This window comes from Phragmites australis, chromosome 17 (genome assembly GCF_958298935.1).
Source record: "Phragmites australis chromosome 17, lpPhrAust1.1, whole genome shotgun sequence".
NCBI lineage: Eukaryota > Viridiplantae > Streptophyta > Magnoliopsida > Poales > Poaceae > Phragmites > Phragmites australis.
In genome coordinates this window covers 25,268,740-25,290,098 of record NC_084937.1, presented here as the reverse complement: position 1 = coordinate 25,290,098, position 21,359 = coordinate 25,268,740, and the positions used below count along the sequence as shown (strand labels likewise).

At 48.1% G+C, this 21,359-nt stretch overlaps 2 protein-coding genes across 2 annotated transcripts; both read right to left on the bottom strand.

Moving 5' to 3' along the window:
• Window positions 1–2,853: 2,853 nt before the first annotated feature.
• LOC133897541 (serine/threonine-protein kinase UCNL-like) lies at window positions 2,854–4,577 on the bottom strand. Its single transcript, XM_062338302.1, has one exon. It carries the CDS (start codon window positions 4,521–4,523, stop codon window positions 3,222–3,224), a length of 1,302 nt encoding a protein of 433 aa, XP_062194286.1. The 5' UTR covers window positions 4,524–4,577; the 3' UTR covers window positions 2,854–3,221.
• A 12,919-nt stretch (window positions 4,578–17,496) lies between these two features.
• On the bottom strand, window positions 17,497–18,516 carry LOC133897185 (zinc finger A20 and AN1 domain-containing stress-associated protein 1-like). The gene has a single exon (XM_062337808.1). It carries the CDS (start codon window positions 18,353–18,355, stop codon window positions 17,864–17,866), a length of 492 nt encoding a protein of 163 aa, XP_062193792.1. The 5' UTR covers window positions 18,356–18,516; the 3' UTR covers window positions 17,497–17,863.
• Window positions 18,517–21,359: the final 2,843 nt, after the last annotated feature.

Genomic DNA, 21,359 nt, shown 5'->3' with positions numbered 1-21,359 from the left:
AATAATCAAATTGGGCGTGATCGATCGATCGATCGATGGATGACACCAAATTAACAACTCATGCCTGCGTCGCGTAGTACGTGCTGTGCATATATGATCATGGCGCGTCGTGTTCATCTGGATTCTGGAGTAGATGTGTGAGGTGATCTATCGCCGTTGACCATCGATCAATCCATTAGTGCATGCCAAGCTAGCCGCATGCATGGTGATCTAATCCAGGCCACACCTTTCACGGAATCCGATGTTCTTATCGTGCCGGACAAAGCAGCATGCATCACAGTGCAGTTGCCGCGCGCGCCCGGCGGCCATCTCTCGCAGGCGACGTGCATGAGGATCACGTATTCACGTACGTGTGCTCCCGAACGTGCAGCTCGCCAGTACAACTGTCTGGCTTGGCCATATATATGCGTAGTCATTTTGCGATGCAAAAGTAGCCGGGATTGAGCAACCAATTTACCAAAATTATGTACCAATGCCTGCATCGGTTTGCTTACGACCTCAAGCAAAGATATTAGCAGCTAAAGTCTATCAAAAAATTTAATCTTACTTAGAGATGGGCGTAAAACGATTCGTATATCTATTTTAGTTCAACTTAATTAACTAACTAGTTATTTTAACTAGATCAAAATAACTAAGTTGGTTAATTAAGTTGTGCTAGCGTGGATCCACAGATATCTATTCAGGTTGCACGTCCATCCTTAATCTTACCGGTTGGCCCGGCCGTGTGTATGCAATACTCTGAAAGCAAGCTCTGGTCCAATGCCTTCTAACCATCGAACACTCCCCATCAACCATCCCGATCGCGCTTCGTAAATTACGTGGCTAAAAGTGACGTTTTCATATGTTTAAGTTGCGTTGTCGCCTCTGAACCGGCTGAAATACTCGATCGCCGTCTCAGTGACCTGTGAGTGCCTGCACACATTATATAAACTTCTGCTCAAGTAGTACGGCCGGTCGGTCGCTAAGCGCCAGCATTGAGCAATTAAGTATACCTTGATCAACGGTGACCTGCCTGCAAACGCATGGTCAAGTATAAAGCAGATCACCTAATTCTATCTCTCATCTCTGAGATGAGCAATCTGTATGATTAGCATATTTGTTTTCAGATCAGATAGGCTATGCACACGCTCGACGAACTATACGCTCAGAAATCAGAGATTCTGTTGAAGATAACTAGTGTTAAACTGTTACTTGATTTTGTAATTTACCTCAGTTCTATTTGTGTTGAAGTACAATAACAGCAATCAAGTAATATTAGCATCTTTGGTCAGTAACGAAGGACTAGCAATTTGGAGCTTGCCATACCGCATTCGTCGCCGTCATCCTTCACCAGTGTTTGAGCTGTCGGTCTTCAGCTTCACCACCTCCCACAGTGCTGCCCACTCGGTCGTCGGTCGGTCTGCTTTCCAAGAGGTTCCAAGCAAGCTATACTATTGGGCAGGCCTGGTCCTGATATTTCGGTGGTCCGAAGCGAGATTAAAAATAGGATTTATTATTAAATATAAATCCTTCAAATCTAATTTTTTTCAGTTTATTTTTAGACCGATATACACAGTATATATATATACATATGAGGCCTTTGAATTTTGAGGGTCCAGGGCGGTCGCACCGCTCGACCCTCCTCCAGACCGGCCCTGCTATTGGGGGGCATTTGTTGTTAGAGTCTTTAGGAGTTTCAGGCTGGTCGTTCGAGAGGCCTTTGAGTTTGTTGTCGTCGTTTGCAGATGTTAGCCAGAGATGCAGATCGACCGTCGAAGAGGCCTCGTGGTTCTTATATCAGTTGTTTCAATTCTGAAGGCAAGCAGGTTTATCATCGATGTGCCACTTAGGAGGAGGCGAGGAGTTGGGGCTATGTGCAATGCGCTTCTTCTGTGTGCCGTACACCATCCTGAAGATCAAACGGCCAGCATTTCTCTTACTAAAACACCTTGCCTTTGCTTCTATTCTTCTATCTCAAGCTCTGTGCTGTTATGGTCCTTCTCATCGCCAGGAGTTTGTTTGCTTGGCCGTGCGATGTGTTTTAGGCAGAGTAATGCTGGCTGTTTTGCTAGTGGGCATTTCGCCTCCAGCACGAGATTTTGCCTCCAGCACGGGGTGTTCAGTTGAGGGTTCCTCTCGCAGGTGTGGAAATCGCCTAGTTTGATCTTGGTTTTTTTTTCATGTTTAATCCGCCCTATCAATAAAAAATTGGTAGTTTGTCTTACGAAAACCAAAAGTTATGCATTTCCCATAATTTTGTTTGCGAACGCGAACACTCATTAAAGCATGGATCCGTCAGGATGCACGTACGGGTACCAGAGGTGGATCTGCAGTAGAAATTAATCAGAGATCATGGTTGTAAATATAGAAAGATTGTGAGCATGCACGAACGAGTATGTAATGAAGTACGGAAATATATATCTAGAGCTAGATATTTTGTATGATAGGAATTGTCTAAATATTACTCTCTCTGTCCGTTTTTGTAAGCCCTATTTTGGTTTGAAAAAGTTAAATTTTGAAAGTTTTAATCAATAATTTTTTTTAATGCGCAGCCAAATTTGCGCGGTCTTTCAGGAGACCAAGGGCTGGTGCAGGACAGGGGAATTGAACCCCCGCCGGTCGGGCTCCCACCTTGGAGCCTAACCATTGGGCTCCTGCCCGTCTGCATAATCAGTAATTATTCAAATTATATGCATGTTTAGTACACAAAAGCTATATCAATAGATTCATATTTCAAAGTATATTTAATATAATATTGATTTTGTAGCAATTGCTAGAATATTCTAAGAGAAAGTAATGATCAAAATTTATTTTTGGACAGAGTAACAAATTGGATAAGACTAGATGAATATTCTAGGCTAAGATACCTGTAGAGAAATGGTACTTGAGTGCTTTCTACTTGGCAACATTCTAAGAGCTTTGTAATACTGTCTTAGGGTAGTCAAAGATATCTAGATAAGACTTCGTTTAGGCGCGTCATACAAGGAGGCTAAATGTCAGCTCTTGTGTATTTTCTTGGAGTTACAAGTTGTATACACTTAATCAAGCAGCTCACATGGCTGTGGCTCCTTCGATGTTTGCTTGGAACTGGCTCAGTTATCCTCCGGCAAAATAGTGTTCGCAGATACCGCTATTCGTTAAATGGAATCCCCCATTTACACCCCTCGTTACCATACATAGTGCCTTTTGAGGGTGCAAAATGGAATAACAGGGAGAACAAATCTCGAGTGAAACAGCCGACATCAGAACTCTGGCAAGAGCTCTGCCTCTGGCGAATGCTCCGCCGGCGACGGTGGAGGCTGGTGAAGCTTATTAAAGTAGTCTACCAAGCTGAATCCCTCGAAGGCGACAATGTCATCGGCCAGCGGGGGGATGTAGGGCGGCCGGGACACCTCCCCGAGCAAGTCCCACGCCACCCCGGCGAAGAACGGGTGGGACCGGACCTCGTCAGCGCCGCCGGAGAAGCCCAGCCGCCTTCCGGGATCTTTTTTCAGCAGACGTGAGATGAGGTCGTTGAGCTCCGGCCACCGCCGCCGCGCGTCCGCGGAGAACTCCGGCTCCCGGAGCAGCACGTTCCGGAACGTCTCCTTCCGGCTCCGGCCCCGGAACGGCGTCTTCCCGTATGCCATCTCGTAGACGAGCACCCCGAGCGCCCACCAGTCGACGGCAAACTCGTGCCCATCGCCCCGCACCACCTCCGGCGCCACGTACTCCTCCGTGCCCACGAACGAGAACGACCTCTCGCCCGCGCTGACGGTCGCGGCAGAGCAGAAGCTCGCGCGCTTCTTGCCGCGGTCCATCGGCAACACCCTCGCCGACTTCGTCTTCTTGACCTGGTCGACCCCGCCGTCGCTTCTGTTCAGGTACCAGGCTTGGTTGTGCCGCTCCTCCTGTCCGGACGTTGTCGCGGCCACCGAGGACTCGCTCCTCTTGAAGATGCGCTTCAGGTGGTGGTACTGGCTCCGGCCGTGGCTCTGGAGCTGAGGTGGCGGCGACGACGTCGCCGAGCCCGACGACGAGGTAGACGTGGACGCGGAAGGGGACTTGGGCGGGAGGAGGCGGGAGAGGTCAAAGTCGGTCAACGTGACGTGGCCGTCGGTGCGGAGGAGGACGTTCTCGGGCTTGAGGTCGCGGTACGCGATCCCGGCGGCGTGGAGCTCGGCGAGCGCGGAGACAACCTCGGCGACGTAGAACCTGATGGCCGCGGGGGAGAACACACGGTCGGGCTGCGCGTGGCGGAGCTCGTTGAGGTCGCCGCCGGGGCAGTAGGGCACGGCCCACGCCAGCATGTCGGGCGTCTCGGCGCAGCCGAGCAGGGACGGCAGGTGCGGGTGCGCAAGGCGGGACAGCACGGACACCTCCCACCGCGCGCGGCGCGTGGCGTCGCCCGCGGGCGGCCGCCTGGACACCGCCGCGGGGGAGCGCTTGTCGAAGACCTTGAGCGCGTAGGCCTCGCCGCCGCCGTCCACGACGAGGAAGACCGTGCCCATGGCGCCGCGGCCCAGCACGCGTACCGCGCGCACGGCGTCCAGGTCAATCTCCATGGGCGGCACTGGCACCTGCACGAGCTCGCGATGTAGTGGCCGGGCTAGAGCGAGCGAGCGAGCGCGCGCGCGGGGGCGGGCTGTGCTGCGTCGTGGCGTGTCGCGTTGCCAAGGGCGAGGACGTGGAGCGGTGATATGAAGGTAGGGGAGGGTAGGGGCCGGCTAATCATAAGGTGGCAGCTTAACTGGTTTGCTTGTCTTATCTCATTTCCCTGCAAATAAAACAAATCAAGTGGCGTTGCCACAATGCCACTTCGCATGGACCAAACTTAAGCCGAAATGACAATAATATCTTCATTTCATATTTTACAGATTGTTAATAAAAAAATTCTTTACCCTGATACTAGTGCACTACTTAAGTCAGTGGTGAATCCACCGGGAGGAGGGCTGAGAGGGCTCAAGCCCCTACAGTGGTGCACCATGGAGAATCGTGGAGAGACGAGGGAGAAAATGTGGGAGAGGAAGAAAGAGGGGACAGGAAGAAGGTCAATCCTCTCCGGTTATAACAATTATTAAACATATCTTATCTGATATAGATGAAAACTATTGAGTGCTTCGATGATAAAACTTCGCAACAAGAGTGAAGTATAATAGTTTAAAGTCTGAAACGTGTAAGACTTGTACTAGTATTCAAAATAAGTTTTCACTTCGCCATGAGAATTATATTACACTCGTTGGCGGCATGCCGTCATCTTTGTGACCCAAAAGAAAAAGAACTACACTGGGTGGTTGCAAACAATGCAGGATTATGGCGTACGTGTGGCTGGTGCAAATAAATCAAATGGAGCTTGCTCATATGATCATTTCAGATGGTGGTTTGACAGGCTACAGTGCTACCAGCAATGATGCTTGCATCGGTTATTCGGTTGCTCGATAATCTAAGCGAACAAGAGAGATCATTGGGCGTTTAGCTCAAGGAGGGAAAAGCCAACCCGTACACGTGTGGACAGGAGCAGGAATCGGAGAAATTCCTTTCAGGGACGGTTCAAACGAGGACTCAAATGCTCATGACAAAAAAGATGGTGATGATTCGATGGGACGTGTCGTGCCTGGAATTTCGCTTGGGGATGCGGCTCGTGCCTCGCTCTCTTGTTCACGTACCGTGCTCTCGACGAATCTCAAATGGAATGAAGAGGCCAAACCTGAAAACTACACAACAAAATCATCCTTCAGTGGAGTACGTTCAGTGGAATGTACTAGCCCAACTATGCAACAAAAACATGCATCCTCTTCAATGGAGGTGACACTGGCTGAGATTGACCTGAAGTCAAAATCTGTCAATTTTTTTCACAGAACGCGCGAAAGCTTTGCATGTAAGACAAAATTCGCGAGGTATATTGCTGTCGACGGCTCCACCTTGAAAATTTATTGAAGAGCCCAACAAGGCGAGTAGAGAGCGGGGAGGGGTGGAGTGAATACAAGCCTCACTAAATTTTTGGACGATGTTTTTTAATTATCACAATCACGTCTCTTCTTTAACATAGACAAGTTTATATACTCATAGCATAGCAACTGAACCTAGAAACTAAGCTAGAGACCCCTTGATGTAAAGTGGAAGTAATAATGCAAGAGGAAAAATCAAATCTCAGCACATTGAATATTTGCGGTCTGACCATAATAGCTTGGTGGTCTGATTGCTTGGTTGGTTCAATCCAATCATGAAGGGAACAAAGAGATTTGAAATCTGTCTCTTTGGCGGTCTGACTACTACCCGTGGTGGTCTAACCACGGCTCTGACGGTTTGACTCCTGGCACTTCACATTGAAAACATAACAAAAACCCTCTCGCGCTATCGAGATTCAAAAGGTGAATCCAATCCAACAACTTCCAAATCCAATAAAATTTGAACCAAAGGAAAATATAGACATGGCGAATCCCAGTAAAAAGATTCATCCCAAAATATCAAGAAATCATCACAAAGTTCACGATTTTCACAGAAACCAAAGTGAGGGATGAACAAGTGTAAGAATTCTAAATTTCTAATGCTCATGAGATGGATTGATCCAGATCATTCAAGAGGTATTCTCACACGTCCTAGCACCTTGGAAACTCACAAGAATTCATTCAAAATTACAGCACAGGGAGGAAAACGAAAATCACCAAAAAGAGGTCAAAACCGAGCAAACCAAGCAAATTTTGCAATTTCTTCACCAAACTCAAACTTGCTTGGATGTATGGGTTGATATGAGAATAGAGAATATTTCACACCACTTACACCATGGAGAAGGTTTTTCGACCACACACAAGAAGGGGAAGGCAAACAGTCTAGAAATCAACTCAAGAACAAAGAGATGAACAATAAATACATGGAGGCATATGGATGGGTGAACTTAGCTATGTATTACACTTGGATAGATGTTGTTTACAACCAATCTTTAGCACACTCCAAGTGTCACACCCGATTTTTTCCAAAAACAAAAAAAAAACTTTTCTTCTCTCTCTCACCTCCATCCTCTATCCCGTCCCATCATACAGTGTCGCTTGCGTCACCGCCATCCTCGCCGTGCACTGTAGCCACGCCCCTGCCGCCGTCATCACCAACCCCATCGTCTCGTCATGACGTGTGCGGCACGCACGTCCCACGATTCGTAACGACGCCACTCCAGTGCCATGTCAGGCCCACGCCTCGGTCGCCACTTCTCTCCTCACCGGTCGCCTATAAAAGGAAGGCGAGCCCCCCCTACCGTTCCTCTTCACCTCAAGCAGCACCTCCTCTTTTTCCCATCTTTACCCGAGCACAACATGTCCGTACTGAACCTGCCACCACCCCGGTCATCATCCTCGTTGACGACCGCCTCTCACGATGAGCTCCCTTCTCCTCTCCTCCTCCCCTTCCCTCTCCCTCTCTCTTCCCCAATCGAGAAGCCCCAAAATCTTCAAATTCGAGCCACATAACTTAGTCACTACTTCAATTGCCTCCACCATGGTGTAGATCAGGCCATCCTCGCTCCATTTTGCCGATCACCGAAACTTCTCCTGCCCCAGCTCGCCACCGACTGCCACTGTCGGCCATCTTCTTCCTCCTCTGTTCATCCCTCTCTCCCTCTCGATCGGTTCTAAGCCACAGAATAACCACCGCCTCTCTATCCCTTATTGTCGGTGACATGGGAACCAGAGATCCCCGAGTCCCGAGGCTAGAACAGCAGAGTGCCACGTGGCGCTCTCCCTTGGGGGTTATCTCCCGGAGGTCCGAGAAGACCAAGTCCCGAAAGAGGGTGCTCGGGGCCATGCACAGTGGTCCCCGAGCACCCGAGTTCCAGGACAGGGTGCTCGGGGCCATGAACAGTGGTCTTCGAGCACCCGAGTTCCCCGTTGACAAGAGAAGTCAGTTCCAGGAGAGAGTGTTCAGGACCGTGAACAGTGGCCCCCGAGCACCCAAGTTCCCAGAGGACCCGAGCAGTCAAATTCCGGGAGAGAGTGCTCGGGGCCGTGAACAGTGGTCCCCGAGCACCCGAGTTCCCCGAGGACCAAGATAGGGCATATCCGGGAGAGAGTGCTCGGGGCTGCGAACAGTAGTCCCCGAGCACTCACAGTTCCCGGATGGCCTGAAAAGTCCTTCACCGGTGGTCCCCACAGGGGCTCAGCGGTGAGGTGTCAACTGGTGAGAGGCCCGATGCTGCATTTAAGAGGGCGCGTGGCCTGTCACTTCCAACCACTCCCCACACGCTTGCTGTCAGTCCCTGCCACGGTCTGGCAGAGAGGCGTGGGGACATTTAATGCGCGGGTCCCATCGCGCGTCATCCGACGCGCCTCGAGATAACATCGCAGGACTCGAGGCATATCGCCTACCGCGCCGGTGTGTCAGGCGCGCTCTGACCGGGCGGGCACGCGGGGCTGCTCGGTGGCTGCCTGGCGGGCCCTCCACACTGCGCCCACTGAAAAACGGGATGATGACGACAGGACCGGACGGGGGCGCGTTTTCAACCCTCCCGTCACCTCAAGATGCAGCCAATGATGGTTGCTTTTCTATTTATGGTGCCTTGGAACTCGCACCACCCTTTTTGGGTACGCTACCTGCCCCGACAGGTATAAAAGAGGGACGGGCTCCCCGGAGAAGGAGGACTTGGTTTTGGATAGACAGAACACATCGGACGGAACACATTGAACAAGCTCAGAAGACAAGTCGACGAAGAGCAAGGAGCACGAAGCTCTAAATTTAGACAAACATTCTTGTAACACAGCAGATCCTCAGAGAGATATTTTCAGATCATTTATAGCATACACACAGGAGTAGGGTATTACGCTCAGTGCGGTCCGAACCTGTCTAAAAATCCCCTGAACATTTACTTCCTCCTGCATCCGATCATCCACTCCACATGCATCTCATTTACTCCCATTTATTTCACGTACAAGGTGAGTTCAGAATCATGCCCCTGGCCGAATCTCAAAGGGGTCCCTCCGGATCCCCACTTGAGGAGTTCACCCTCCGACACTTATCCCTTCACGCTGACATGTGGGCTCTGCACTTTAGCTGAGTCGCTGAGCTGTTGAGCCAAGCCGTGAGCCATCTTCCCCCCGAGCCGAGCTGCCCTTTTAAATGAACCCGAGCTGATCATTCACCGAGCCGACCCAAAAATGAGCCTGGCCGAGCTGAAGGAATATTCCTTTTCGTTTTCTGAATTAATCTTCTAGTAAATCTTCCAAAGCTCGTTTCTCCTCCATCCTAGCTTCGTTTCCGTTGATTCTTCCATCAATATTCATCTAAATTCAAGATATATCCAATCATGTAAATTTCATGATTTTGCTAATCTAATTATTTTTTAATAATTTGTTTAAATCATTTTTGCATTGCTAAAAACCTATAATTAGCTCTTCAGCTAGTTTTATCGTAGTTTTAGATGTAGATAAATTAGATAATCATGCCCTAGGCTATATAACAAATCTTAGTGCCTAGTTTATGCTAGTTTAATTTGTGCAAATAATAATTAATAGTAATGTCCTTTAGGATAAATAGTATCTTAATTAGAATAATTAATAAATAAATACATGTTTATTAGGTTAAATACTAAATATGAATTAGGGAATATGACACACATGCACTCAATAGTGTAGAGTAATCACTTAGATCTCATGCCTCAGTTTCCCAATATATAGCAATGGAGCCTACCCCTCTAGAGCCGTTAGACCCGTTCTCCCTAGTGTTCGTTCCTCGTTAGAAATCCGTGTAGTTATTTTTCGATCAAGCGCTTATCGACGTTCGCTTTCGTAGATTAGAAGAATAAGTGATCAAAGAATACCCCGAGGACCGGACTACTAAGAAGAAGCAGACGAAGACTACAACGAAGGCAAGTCCTGTACCGTTGATCATATTGCACCCATGTTTGCAAACACAACCAATAGAGCCTTTGTTTTAAATTATAGTAATATGCATGCTTAAGTTGTTAACTCTAATTTAAAATACTGAGATGGTTATGACCTAGCTTGTTATAGTCATACCTTGTTATTGATTATCTTTATTCCGTTGAAACCCTAGAAGGTCCCCCAACATCAGCTATATTGATTTTTTGGATGATTGATTGCCTACTAGTATGCTTAGAACTGCTCTGTTTAAAGAAAAGAATCACCATGATAACCTAAATCATGTTTTTTTTCAAAAGGTGTGAAATGTGGTGTGTGCACTTGGTGGTGTGAGTGTGTGAGTGTGTTAATAAATAAATCCTAAAGATGTTTTGACAGGGGTGAGTATGATGAGCAAGATATTGGGAGACACTCACCTCGATCGCACAAGGACCAGTTCATTTTGACATCTCACCTAGCGACCATCTGTACAACCACATGTCGCTAAGAATGGGTAAAGGGTTTGGCAACTCACCTTTCGCCCTTTCTGAAGGACCGCCTGAAGGTAAGCGTTACAGCGGGAGCTAGGAGAAGACTCGAGTCGTCCATTGGGAGGCTTAAGGTACAGCTAGAGGTTATTACATTCCGTATAAGCCCTAAGAGGCCCTAGTCCTGAGCGGCTGACTTGAAAGCCAAAAGCCCCTGGTCATGGATTTCCCGTAGATGGGAATTCGGAAGGTTCGATTAGCGAGTAGCCTCATTATGCCGCTCCACTGCTGATCCCAATTGGAGGTTGGGCATATCATGTGGGTAAAGTTGTACACCTCTACAGAGTGAAAATCTATTCAAATAGCCGTGCCCACAGTCATGAGCGACACTACAGTGGCTTTAATGATTAGCTCTATGGTATGCGTATTCCTTGATATGTGAGTGGGCAGTGTGCCAGTGTTTTGAAAATGCAGGCTTTGAGCCTTGAGTAGGTAGGGATGCAGTGTGCACCAACTATAAAATTTGGGAGCTGGCGAGACAGATTGCATCTCCCCCAGGGCCAACGACCCCATAATAATAAACTCAACTATGGTTTCCTCAACTACTTTGAAAAGGTCTTTGCAAATTGAACCCCTACATCAAAAACTGCTTTCCGCAAAACCTAAAAACCCTATAGCCTTATCCTTGTTCTACCCTTATGCATCTATTTATTCCCCTTAAGGTAGGACTTAATGAGTACCTTATGTACTCACCCTTGCTTTGTTGAAATTCGGTTAAAGATCATGAGAAAGATTGCACCGATGGCTATGAAAAGTAGAAGACTAAGGTTTCGTCCACACCCAAGTTGCATGTAGGGCGTGGGTTTACCCATTGAGTTCCGCTGTAGCGTAAGTCTTTAATTCAGGTAATTTTCGAAGTATGTCTGTGATATCCATTTCTGTTGAAATTGTGCGTATCAGCTACTGATCCAGGGACTGATACTGCTTGCACAGAGAGACCTAAAGGTGGGATCCAACACCAAGCCTAGGATGACAACAAGCTCATCTACAAAAAGTCATCTCCTCTCTTCCTCTTCTTCCTTGCCTCTCTCAAACCCTAACTCCACACCACAAAAATGGAGGCCTCAAGGGGCAGCATAATCAACCCTCTCACCTTATCCTCTTGGACATTTTGATGTTCCCAGAATGCCCCTACATTAACTTACACACGTGCCCTTCCTGATGAGAATTTGATAATTAAGAATTTACTAGAAATACGATATATCTTGAGAATAGAGTACCATCGTACATGTATCTGTTACCTTGTACGGTAGGTTTAATAACCACCGTAAGGTAAATAAGGCATGTGCGGATATTTTAGGTAGTTCTTCGTGTTCCACACGAAAACTATTCTCGGATTAGGAAAGAATCATTCAGATAACACAATCCAAGAATGTTATGCTCAAGAATCCGTGTACAATACGCCTCCCATCCCGACTATATAAGGAAAGGGTACGTCAGAGTGAGGGGTCTGATAGAAGCAAAAATAACTCATTGAGATCCACAGCAGATTCAAGTCACAATTAGATTCATCCGACAAAAGCTTCAAGATCTAGAACATGAGAGAACTCACCAAGATTCATTGGAGTAGATCTAGACATACCCCCATTGTAATTGTCTTTTCCTAATATTAATCATGACAGCACAACATGTATGGCTATTATCCTAAGGAATGCCCGAATCTATATAAAATACCATGTCCTCCTCTTCGATACACACAACTGGCCTGTGAACAAGTATCCCTACTTTAAATAAGTATTAGATAATTGGCTTTACTAATTGTCGGCACTTACATAGGGGCATTTTCATCCAACTCTTTTCCCTTTGCCCGAACGTAAGCTTTGCAACGTTGCCATGAGCACAACTATCAATCGCCTGTGATTTTGAGACCAAACCGTCATGAACGCTTCTAAAAGCTTGACTTCACGCTTGCTTCCACCCGAAGAGAGTCTTCTCATTCTTGAAGTGTGTCACCTCGTCCCGTGATCCTCCATGTTGGCGTGTCTCTCCCGCTTCCACTCTCACTGACAACCTCATCACTTGCACCGACCCTAATCGTCTTTGACGTGTCAACCTGCCATCTTGATCAACCATCTGGTGCTTCTTGACCTCTCCATGTGTGTTGTGTGGATCACCTATGACTTCACTCGGCATCCTGATAGTTTGATCCTAAACATCCGCCTTAGTCTTGATCCTCTCACCATTGACCGTCGTGTTGACTCTATTGACTTACACATCATGGGACAAGAAAGCATATTTCTCCAATTCCACAATATAGCATCCATCACCTTTTATTAACTCCGGTCAGTCATATAACCATCTCCATACATTACATGCACCTACATATACCTACATGCACCATAAGCCATTCCATACAAAAACATGAATTGCAACAAATAGACATGCTCATGCAATCCTAAAATCCCACATGTCAACTCAAACTCCAAACTGCATAATATCAATTAGTCATCATAAATACTAAATCATGGCACTATCTCAGTATGGCTTCTCATAAATCAAGAAATAAAAACCAACACATTTCCCCCTCTTGGTCTCTAGTGAATCAGCAATTCAGCACTAACATTGTTTAATGTGATGTTTAATTCATGGTTTGCTTGCTTTTCTATTTATGTACTACTTTTTGAGATGAGACTTGAGTATGCACTCTGTGGCCAAAATCAGAGTTGAAGTTGACACTATGCTTAAGCGCCACCTAATTACAGTGCTGATGGGGCCTCTATTACTGCCTCTGCCCCTCGAGCGATTTAATTAGCTAGTGTATTTGGCTCCTGTCTCCAGCTGCTCGAGTGCGGTTGCAACATGCAGCGACCAAACCATGTTGGCCTTTGCTTCAAACCTGTCAAATGGACCCCAATTCAACTTGATACTTCTCTCATAGAACGTTTTCTTTTTCTTTTTTTGCATGAAGATTTATTTTTACATTTTTCCCCTTTATTATTCAGTACGAGCACTTGTGGCATAGGGCACTGTTCAGTATGATCGATCTCTTGTTGCAGAAAATAGGCCCCAGATCAATGATTCAGGTCTATGTTGTGACTAACTAATTTTAGCTGCCATGCCAGAGTGCCTGTATGTACTATAACCACCACAGTGCCACAGTATATCAGTAACAGTGTGTACATATATTAAGATGTGAATCTGTCATGTGATAAATAAGGCACTAATTTCTTATTATTTCAGAAAAAAAAATGCTCGTTTGCCCAAGAAAAGACAGTGCAATGCAGGCCCTATCTATTTATCATGAACAGAAGACAACCAAAATTGCCTGAAATCTAGCACCAAGTTGCAACAGGTTGAAATGGCCAGGTTGGGGGAGGCAAATTTTCAGCCAAGTTTCTTAATCAAAAGAAAAATGGATTCAATCATCGAGAGGGGCCACTGCTGCATATATTAGTATTACTGGGTTGTTCGTAGTACAAAGGTGTACTTGTCTGAAAACCTTGTGTGGAGTTATCTTGAAGTTAAGTGCCATCTACTCGACTATTTTTGTTCTCTTTTGAGGGGATGTTTGATTGCCAATGAGTGTCGATTTGGATGGGGAGCATATTATCCCATTTCTGTCTCTTCTGGGGACTTGTTCATGGAGCCCAGCCTGAATTTAAGGGCGCTGGTCAGCCTTAGCTACACATATTATTCATTAGAAACCAAGAAACTGTACTAAGTTTTCTAGTTGCATCCTTACATTTCAATCTACAACCAAGCTTCATATATGTTAGAGAGTATCGCTTGTACGACAATATTATTAGGATAATAGAATCACTTGCTGTCCGATCTAGTTTCTTTCATATCTCTAGTAGATTAAGTCGATTAGTATTTGTATTCGTATGGTTCCTTATATATTCGATTAGCATGTTAAAATTGAGACGATAGAATAGAGAGCACTGGAGCATGGCTAAGAGGGACCATTAATTCGTGCAGGATCAGGCCCCGGTTTGGTCAAGGCTAGACCTCGTTAGGTGGTTGCCGTTGTCCCTGATGAGCCGAAACCTTCTTTGTTCCGTTCCTGAAACAGTGAGTACACGAAGCAGGGTTGGCGAACGTGATTAAGCATGGCGTGTTTGTGCGTGTCACGCAGCTGCAGGACTCCCGAATCACGTTATTACTGCTTCATGTTGATTGCTAAATAGCAAGCGCGTTGCAGCCACCCCCACACTCTCTTCGGTGAAGGAAATTAAACTGTAGTTTCAGAATCCAGATGGCTACGCCATCACTGAAGCTCTGAAGCTCACTTGGCGCTTCGGCATGTTCTTGTTTCTGTGTTGAGTACCTGCTACCAAGTACCAACTGATCACTGGAGGAGCTAGCCCTGGCATTAACAATTCGCAAGTGGAATGTGCTCAAGTCGTAAAGCGAGATGGCGAGTTGCCAACATGCTAGAATGCTAGCCCACCAGCGCGAGGGGCGGAGCAGAGGAGGAATCGAAGAGAAACTCCTCGCTCCTTTTCTACAGCCGGCTTGGTCGGCCATTACACTGCAACTGCAAGCTTTCTAGAGCGGAGGAGCTAGTGCCGCCACCATTTTTGAGCATGATTCGGGTAGTTGTGAAGCGGTTCCTGGCCGTGCAAAGGGGGGACAGGGACAGGGGAGGTAGGAAAGGCCGGCGTCCGGTACATAACAAGAGAGCTTTTGATCTCTTGTCTTCTCCTTGCTTTGTGATGAGCAGCTGATGATGAATTAGGGTAGGGGGGCCTAATCAGTAGGTCCCTCCTTTGACCTTCGGCGCTGCGAACAAGGAGTGGCTAGAAACTCAAAGCTAACTGAAATAGTGTTTCGGGTTTCAGAGTTCAGAGTGCATGCTTTCAACCGGGCAACATTTCGCACGGTTCGCAGCTCGCATCTCTCCTATCTCCTGTCGGGCCGTGAAGCCGCGCGGCCCATGGTCCACGCCAGCGTTTCTTCGGTAGAAATGGGCTTGTTTGCTCACTCGCGCAGACCATAGGAATCGATGGACGAATTGGGCCGCCCAAACGTGCGCGCCGGCATTCCCAAGGTATCCGCGGCCGCGCCCGGCAGTCCACGGGCTGCTGAGACCTCCTCGGGAGAATTTCATGGGCTCCCACGCGGCAGATTCTTATGGGCTACATAGGTACCCTGCCGGCATTGGGCTGTTCCGCGCGAATTTTCACTTTTCTGGGCTGTCGTTGCTAGGTTGGGTTACTCGAGTCGCCCAATGCCGGCAGGAAACATTTGACTTGTACAACTGGGCCTGGATTCTTCTCGAACGAATTGCTACGTGTTGTTCCGTGCTCTCTGCTCTTTGGAAAGGTGCAGTGGGATGCGACACATCACCATGCTGTGACGCATAAACGCCAAGCCTACAAGTGTAGCGTTCATTATCCCTCTAGTACCTCTGCTGTCAACGATATGCATCCATCAGGCAACGCCGGTAGAGATTTAGAGAGGGGTTGATTTGTTAGTTTAGAAGAGATCCTCAGAAAGGAGATCTGTTTGGTGAGACAGTGGAGGCCCTACCGGCCACGGATGACAGAGAATAATCGATAGGCTAGTGTTAAAGCGGGGAGGTAAGTATTTTGAGTTAGCACAACATCCAGTAGCACCGTCACAAATAGGTGGAGGAGGGTGGATGATAGGAACAAGCATATGAACTTGATTGAAGGGCGGATGAGAGTGAGGGGGAGTCGTCAGGAGGTTAAAGATGTTATGGGCAGCTGAATATAACCACTGTCGGAAGAAAAAAACTAAAAACACCCATTTGTATTTTAGTATCACCCTTAATAATAATTAAATAAACAACTAGCTAATTTATCAAGCAGCCTAAATAAGAGCATCTTTAAGAGACTTTTTAAAACTCGCCCATATATACTCGTATAGGGAGTCTTTTCAATAATATTTACTCCATAAATCTCATTTCTCTCCAATAAACTCCTATTATCCCATTTTCAATATTTATTCTTATATGTCACCGATAGGTGAACCTCACCTGTCATATGTATCTTTTCTCTTTCTCTCTCCACTTTTCTTTTCACGAGCAAACAGAGCAACACTCAGCAGGGGCGGAGGCCGTATGCGAGTCCGAGCGAGAGGTCACCCGCATGGCCCACCAAGACATCGCCATCGTGTTGTGCTGCACAGCCACCTGCCTTGAGTGGGCTGAGAACCTCCGCACCTCGTTGGTGGCCCTTGACGGAGAGAGCAGTGACGACCCGAACAGGGGAGCGAAAAAGCCCAAGGTGGCACGGGGTTCTTGAGCTTGACAAGATAGAAGACGAAGAGCCTCTTGGCCGAGGTCCCGGCGAGGAGCTCAGCATCAACGTCATTGGGCACAACCTTAGCTCCGCCCTGGCGCTCCTCATGGCCGATGAGGTCACTTTGTGCATCCCTCTCGCGCTCCTCGTCGTCGTGGTCTTCTTTGGAGGGCAAAGGCCGAACGGATAGACGACGAACGGCAACGAACAGGTAAGTAGGGACAACAAACGGTGACGAGTGAACAGAACAGCAGCCAAGGCACGGGCAGTTGCACCCAAGTGGGTGGGTACAATGGGATCGTTAGTCTAACTGGTTTTCTACTTCAAGGAGAATGAAGAATGATACTGAGAGTCTCTAAATATTTAAAATTATATGTGATATTTATTGGAGATGATTTTTAAAAATAAAATCTCTAAATTTAATTATTGAAAGTAAGGTTGGAGGATTCTTGAGATGCTCTAAGCAACCTCTCGACTAGAAACGCAACTCGCCAACCATCACCAATAGTTTACTATCACATGGCACAGCAAGATTAATTAAGGACGGGTGGCCAGCGAAGAACAAGTCAGCCGCCGATCTTTTTTCTTTTTTTGAGGCAGTCAGCCGCCGATCTGGACTCGGGAGGGCGATGGCAACTGCGAGCCTGCGAGGAAGAAGACGAGTCGACCGGCCGGCCATCACGAGCGGAGAGGAGGCGAGCCGGAGGGAGGAAGGAGGCCGGCGTGCGTCTCCACTGCGGTCGAGCCATGTGGCGTCCACGACAGCGACCGCCGACGCGCGCGTGACACGGGCGGCGGGTGACGGCCCCCGAGATGGCGCCGATCGACCGCGGCGCGATAATGCGATTCCATTGTGGAGCAAGTGGGCCCGCCAGGCTTATGATTCTGCTGCAGAAAAGGCTTTCTTCTCGGGGAGAAACGTGGAAGTTGAAGAGAGAGAAATACGGAATCGGCATAGATCAACTGATTGATGCTCATAAAGCTATTAATTCATAAGCTTGAATGATTGAGCAATCATCATACCGGTGTTTTTTGGAATTTCTACGAAAAATATAGAGAAATGGAAAATAGTTTTGCACAAAGTTGTGTGTGAAAAATACACCCAATCCATTTTGTTCTTCGTTTCCCCCAGCGACCTCCATTATTACACTATTCTTTTTCCACCTCTTTCCCTCCCATTTCCATTAGAAAAATTAAAAAAAGGAGATTAAAACCAAACACTTTCAAGAACAGCATAATAATACCCCACACCTTTCCTTTTTTTTCACTTTCTTCCTTGTTTTCTTCCCCTCTGGAATTTCTCTCCGTCTCAAAACCTAACGATCTTAGCGGCGCGCACCACCGGGTTCTCCCTGGCGATGGCGTCCCTGGCGGCGCCCTTGTAGTCGTAGCTGCAGCCGTGGCGGTCCGAGTACCGGTGCTCGCCGCAGAACAGCTCGTTGCACCGGCAACGGAACCCCATCAGCCCCACCCGCTTCCGGCAGCTGGAGCACCGGTTCACCGACGTCCTCGACACCTTCACCTCCGCCGCCGGCCGTTCAACGGCAGCAGCCGGAGAGGCCAGCTCCATCGGCGCGTCCACCAGCGCCGGCCTCGGCTGCGACACCGCCGCCTGCGCAGAAGAAGAAGACGAAGAGGTAGGTGACGACGGCGACGACATCGACGCTGTGGCTGCCAAGAAGCAGCTCTGGCACAGGTTCTGCGTGGCCGGGTTCCCGGGGAAGCCGCAGTTGTTCGCGCACAGCGTGATCTCCGGCGCGCGGAGCTCCGTGGGCTCCTCCTTCTTGTCGCGCTGCGCCATCCGTCTAGCTAGCAAGAACCTGGACAACCCTTGCGTGAGTGGTGGTGCGGGAGCGTTTCGCAGGAGGACCGGAGACGGAGCAAATTGGGAGGTGCGTTTGATCGGCGAGCGAGGAATGGACGAGAGACGACGGCTTTTTATCGGGGAGGAGACGGGGACGCGGACGCGGACGCGGACGCGCAAGCGCAGCGGCAAAGGGCAACAGCCACCTGCCCGCGTGTTATTCCCGGCCCGGCCCGGCGCGGCGCGGAGCGGAGCGTGTCAAATTGCCGACGCTGCCCCTGCCTCCCGGTTCTGGCTGTCCACCTGGTTCTCCCGCGAACGGCAAAGGAACGTGAGCAACATGCGACGCGTGGACGTGGCGCGCTGCGGGCCACGGTTGGGTTCGGATCGGTAGGCTGGGTGGACGGCGAGGGGTAGAATGGTCAGAATGTTTTAGGACGCGGTCGCACGGAGGGGCCGTGTGCGGGTGGGTTAGGTTGGATTGGGTGCCGCTGGACGGGTCAGTAGCCGCCCGGGCTGACCATGGGAGACGCGCAGCCGCCGAAGGATGTGAGCAAGAAACGGAGAGAAACCAGCCGAAACCAACCATCGGCGGGCCGTCGCGGGTTTTGTTGGCGTACGCTGTGGGGCTGCAGCCTGCAGTGACTTGGAAGCCGTCGACGTCGGCGCCGCCCCACCGCACGTTCTGTCCCAAGGCCCCCGATAAAACAGTAGAGAGGAATTGAAGATAGTAATAGACTTATATACATGGATGTGACAGGAGTGTACAATTTATAAAATATAGTGTATATCGCAAATATAGTGATTTAATTCTTCGACGGTTGTCACTAAAAATAGTGTAAATTGTATAGTAATAGTTTAACATTTTGATGGTAGTAAAAAAAAAAGTGTAGACCGTATAGTAGTGAGCGAGTAATTCGTTGTTATGAGCATAATATGCAAATATTGCAATAGACTTCATAACATCCACATATTGTATTATACCAATATTTGTTGAGGTAGTCACTTAATTTTGTATTAATTCTGCTTGAATTAAGTATTTTTAGGCATAAAAGCTCTTTGAGCTTAATTAAATTGAATTAATATGTAATTCTGCAAGAAAATTATCATTTGCAAAATTAACACGATCGTTAATTCAACTGCATGTTATAGGAAATACTTAATAGCAAGCACATTAAATATTACATCTTTTCCAGAAAAATAATGTCTAGAATACAACTTTACATAACTAAATAGCATACCCGAGTGGGCTAAGCCAACCTAGGTTGCAGCCCAGGCGACCTTTCCAGCCCACTCGGCCCAGCGGGCTCTCCCACCTCACCCCATATATAAGAGGAAGGAGCGGCGGATTAGGGTTGGACGCTCGACCTCCCTCATAGAGCGCAGCCGCTGCTAGATGGCCGGGTCACGACGCTGCCACCACGTCAAAGACGTCATCGCCTGGCCATGAGAGTTGGTTGCCACCAAGAGTGGTGCGTCCGGAGGGGTGAGGGACAGGTGGATGGGTGGTGACGCCAAAGGGCGCGACCGCAACCCGAGGAGGTGTTGAAGGAGTCTGCCTGAGTGCGGTTACGTCGGAGTGCGGACGGCGAGGAGGCCTCGGAGAGCGAAGGGGCGCATCATGCGCCATCGATAGGTGGAGGTGCGTCACCATCAAGCGGGCGAGGAGCCGCCAGGTGGCGGCTGGACGTCGCCTCCAGCCAATCAACGTGCCGCCGGATTTGGTGTGGCCATGGAAGGCCGCTGCTGAAGGGACTGTGTAGGGCGCCACCGTCAGGACGGCTAGGTGCCGTCGAGTGATGATGATGTCGTGGTAGGTTGGCACACCCTCTCTGGGAGTAGGGCTTTTGGCGCAGAGTAGCCCGTCGAAGCGTGTGTGCAGAGGCGCTATTGGGACCGGCGGTGGCTCGCGCGGTGACTCACCGCATGAAACGACATAGCTGATAACGTATTAAGAGTAGAGAAAACAGTGGAGAGAAATTGAAGATAGTAAAAGACTTGTGTACATTGATGTCGTAGAGTGTGTAATTTATATATATATTTAAAAAAAAAACAGGTTTCAACCGTTGAAATCCCAACCGGTGCCTCTATAGGATATAACTGCCTAATACAGCACATGCTATTATTTACAACAAAAATCAAGCTCTTTACGTCAAAGTGAAATAGAAAATAAAAATAAAATAAAATAAAGCTCAGCCCGCCGCGCATGGCGTGCTTTCGGACGCTGAGCTGTCCGGATTAGCACGACCATTCCCCTCCCCTCCCCTGTCCATCTCACTGTCTACATACCACCCCTCTGACACTAGCACCAGGTCGCTAAAAGACGCGGGAATAGTAAATCATGTGACTTCTTCTCCGACCCAATTTGCGTGTCGACATGGGAAACTCATGGCCCCGGCCAATATGCCATCTTCTGTTCGGTGCATGCGGCTAGCTCCAGCTGCACGTAAGACTGCTAAAGGTTTGGGTTTTATTTTGGGTAAGTTTTGGTTGGAGTGAGAGTGGACTGAGGCTGTAAATGGATTGGTTCCGTCTGGGTTCCTAATTAAAACGGCTTGGGGTGGTTTAGTGTGGGCTTAAACAGGAGTGTGCTCAACTCTTAAGATTTTAGACCAACAAATGCCACATATGCAGGCAACTTGTTGAGCATCTTCTGAAGATTGAGGTCGTCTTCTCGAGCTATACTAAATTCTATAGTCAATAAGGGAGATTTGCTAGATTGTGAGCGGAAAAATAAAAAATTATACAAATCATGGGACATGTTCTCACCAAACTAGTAAGTGCAATAATCCTATTTCCCTGCTCTTGCTGAGCACTATAATTTTAATTTCCTTTCATATATTTAAGTTTTTTAGTTTAAAAAAGTTATATGATTTCTCCATCTTTTATGATTTGAGATCTCGTTTTCTCACGTGTGTCACTCGTTTTGACCGAGATCATATCCTCCTGTGTCCTTGTTAGTTTAGCACTATACTTACCTCGCCAGACATTATTCAGAGAC

What these genes read in the sequence shown, in the direction of transcription:
- LOC133897541 (XM_062338302.1), bottom strand. Translation starts at nt 4,523, where the DNA reads ATGGAGATTGACCTGGACGCCGTGCGCGCGGTACGCGTGCTGGGCCGC.
- LOC133897185 (XM_062337808.1), bottom strand. Translation starts at nt 18,355, where the DNA reads ATGGCGCAGCGCGACAAGAAGGAGGAGCCCACGGAGCTCCGCGCGCCG.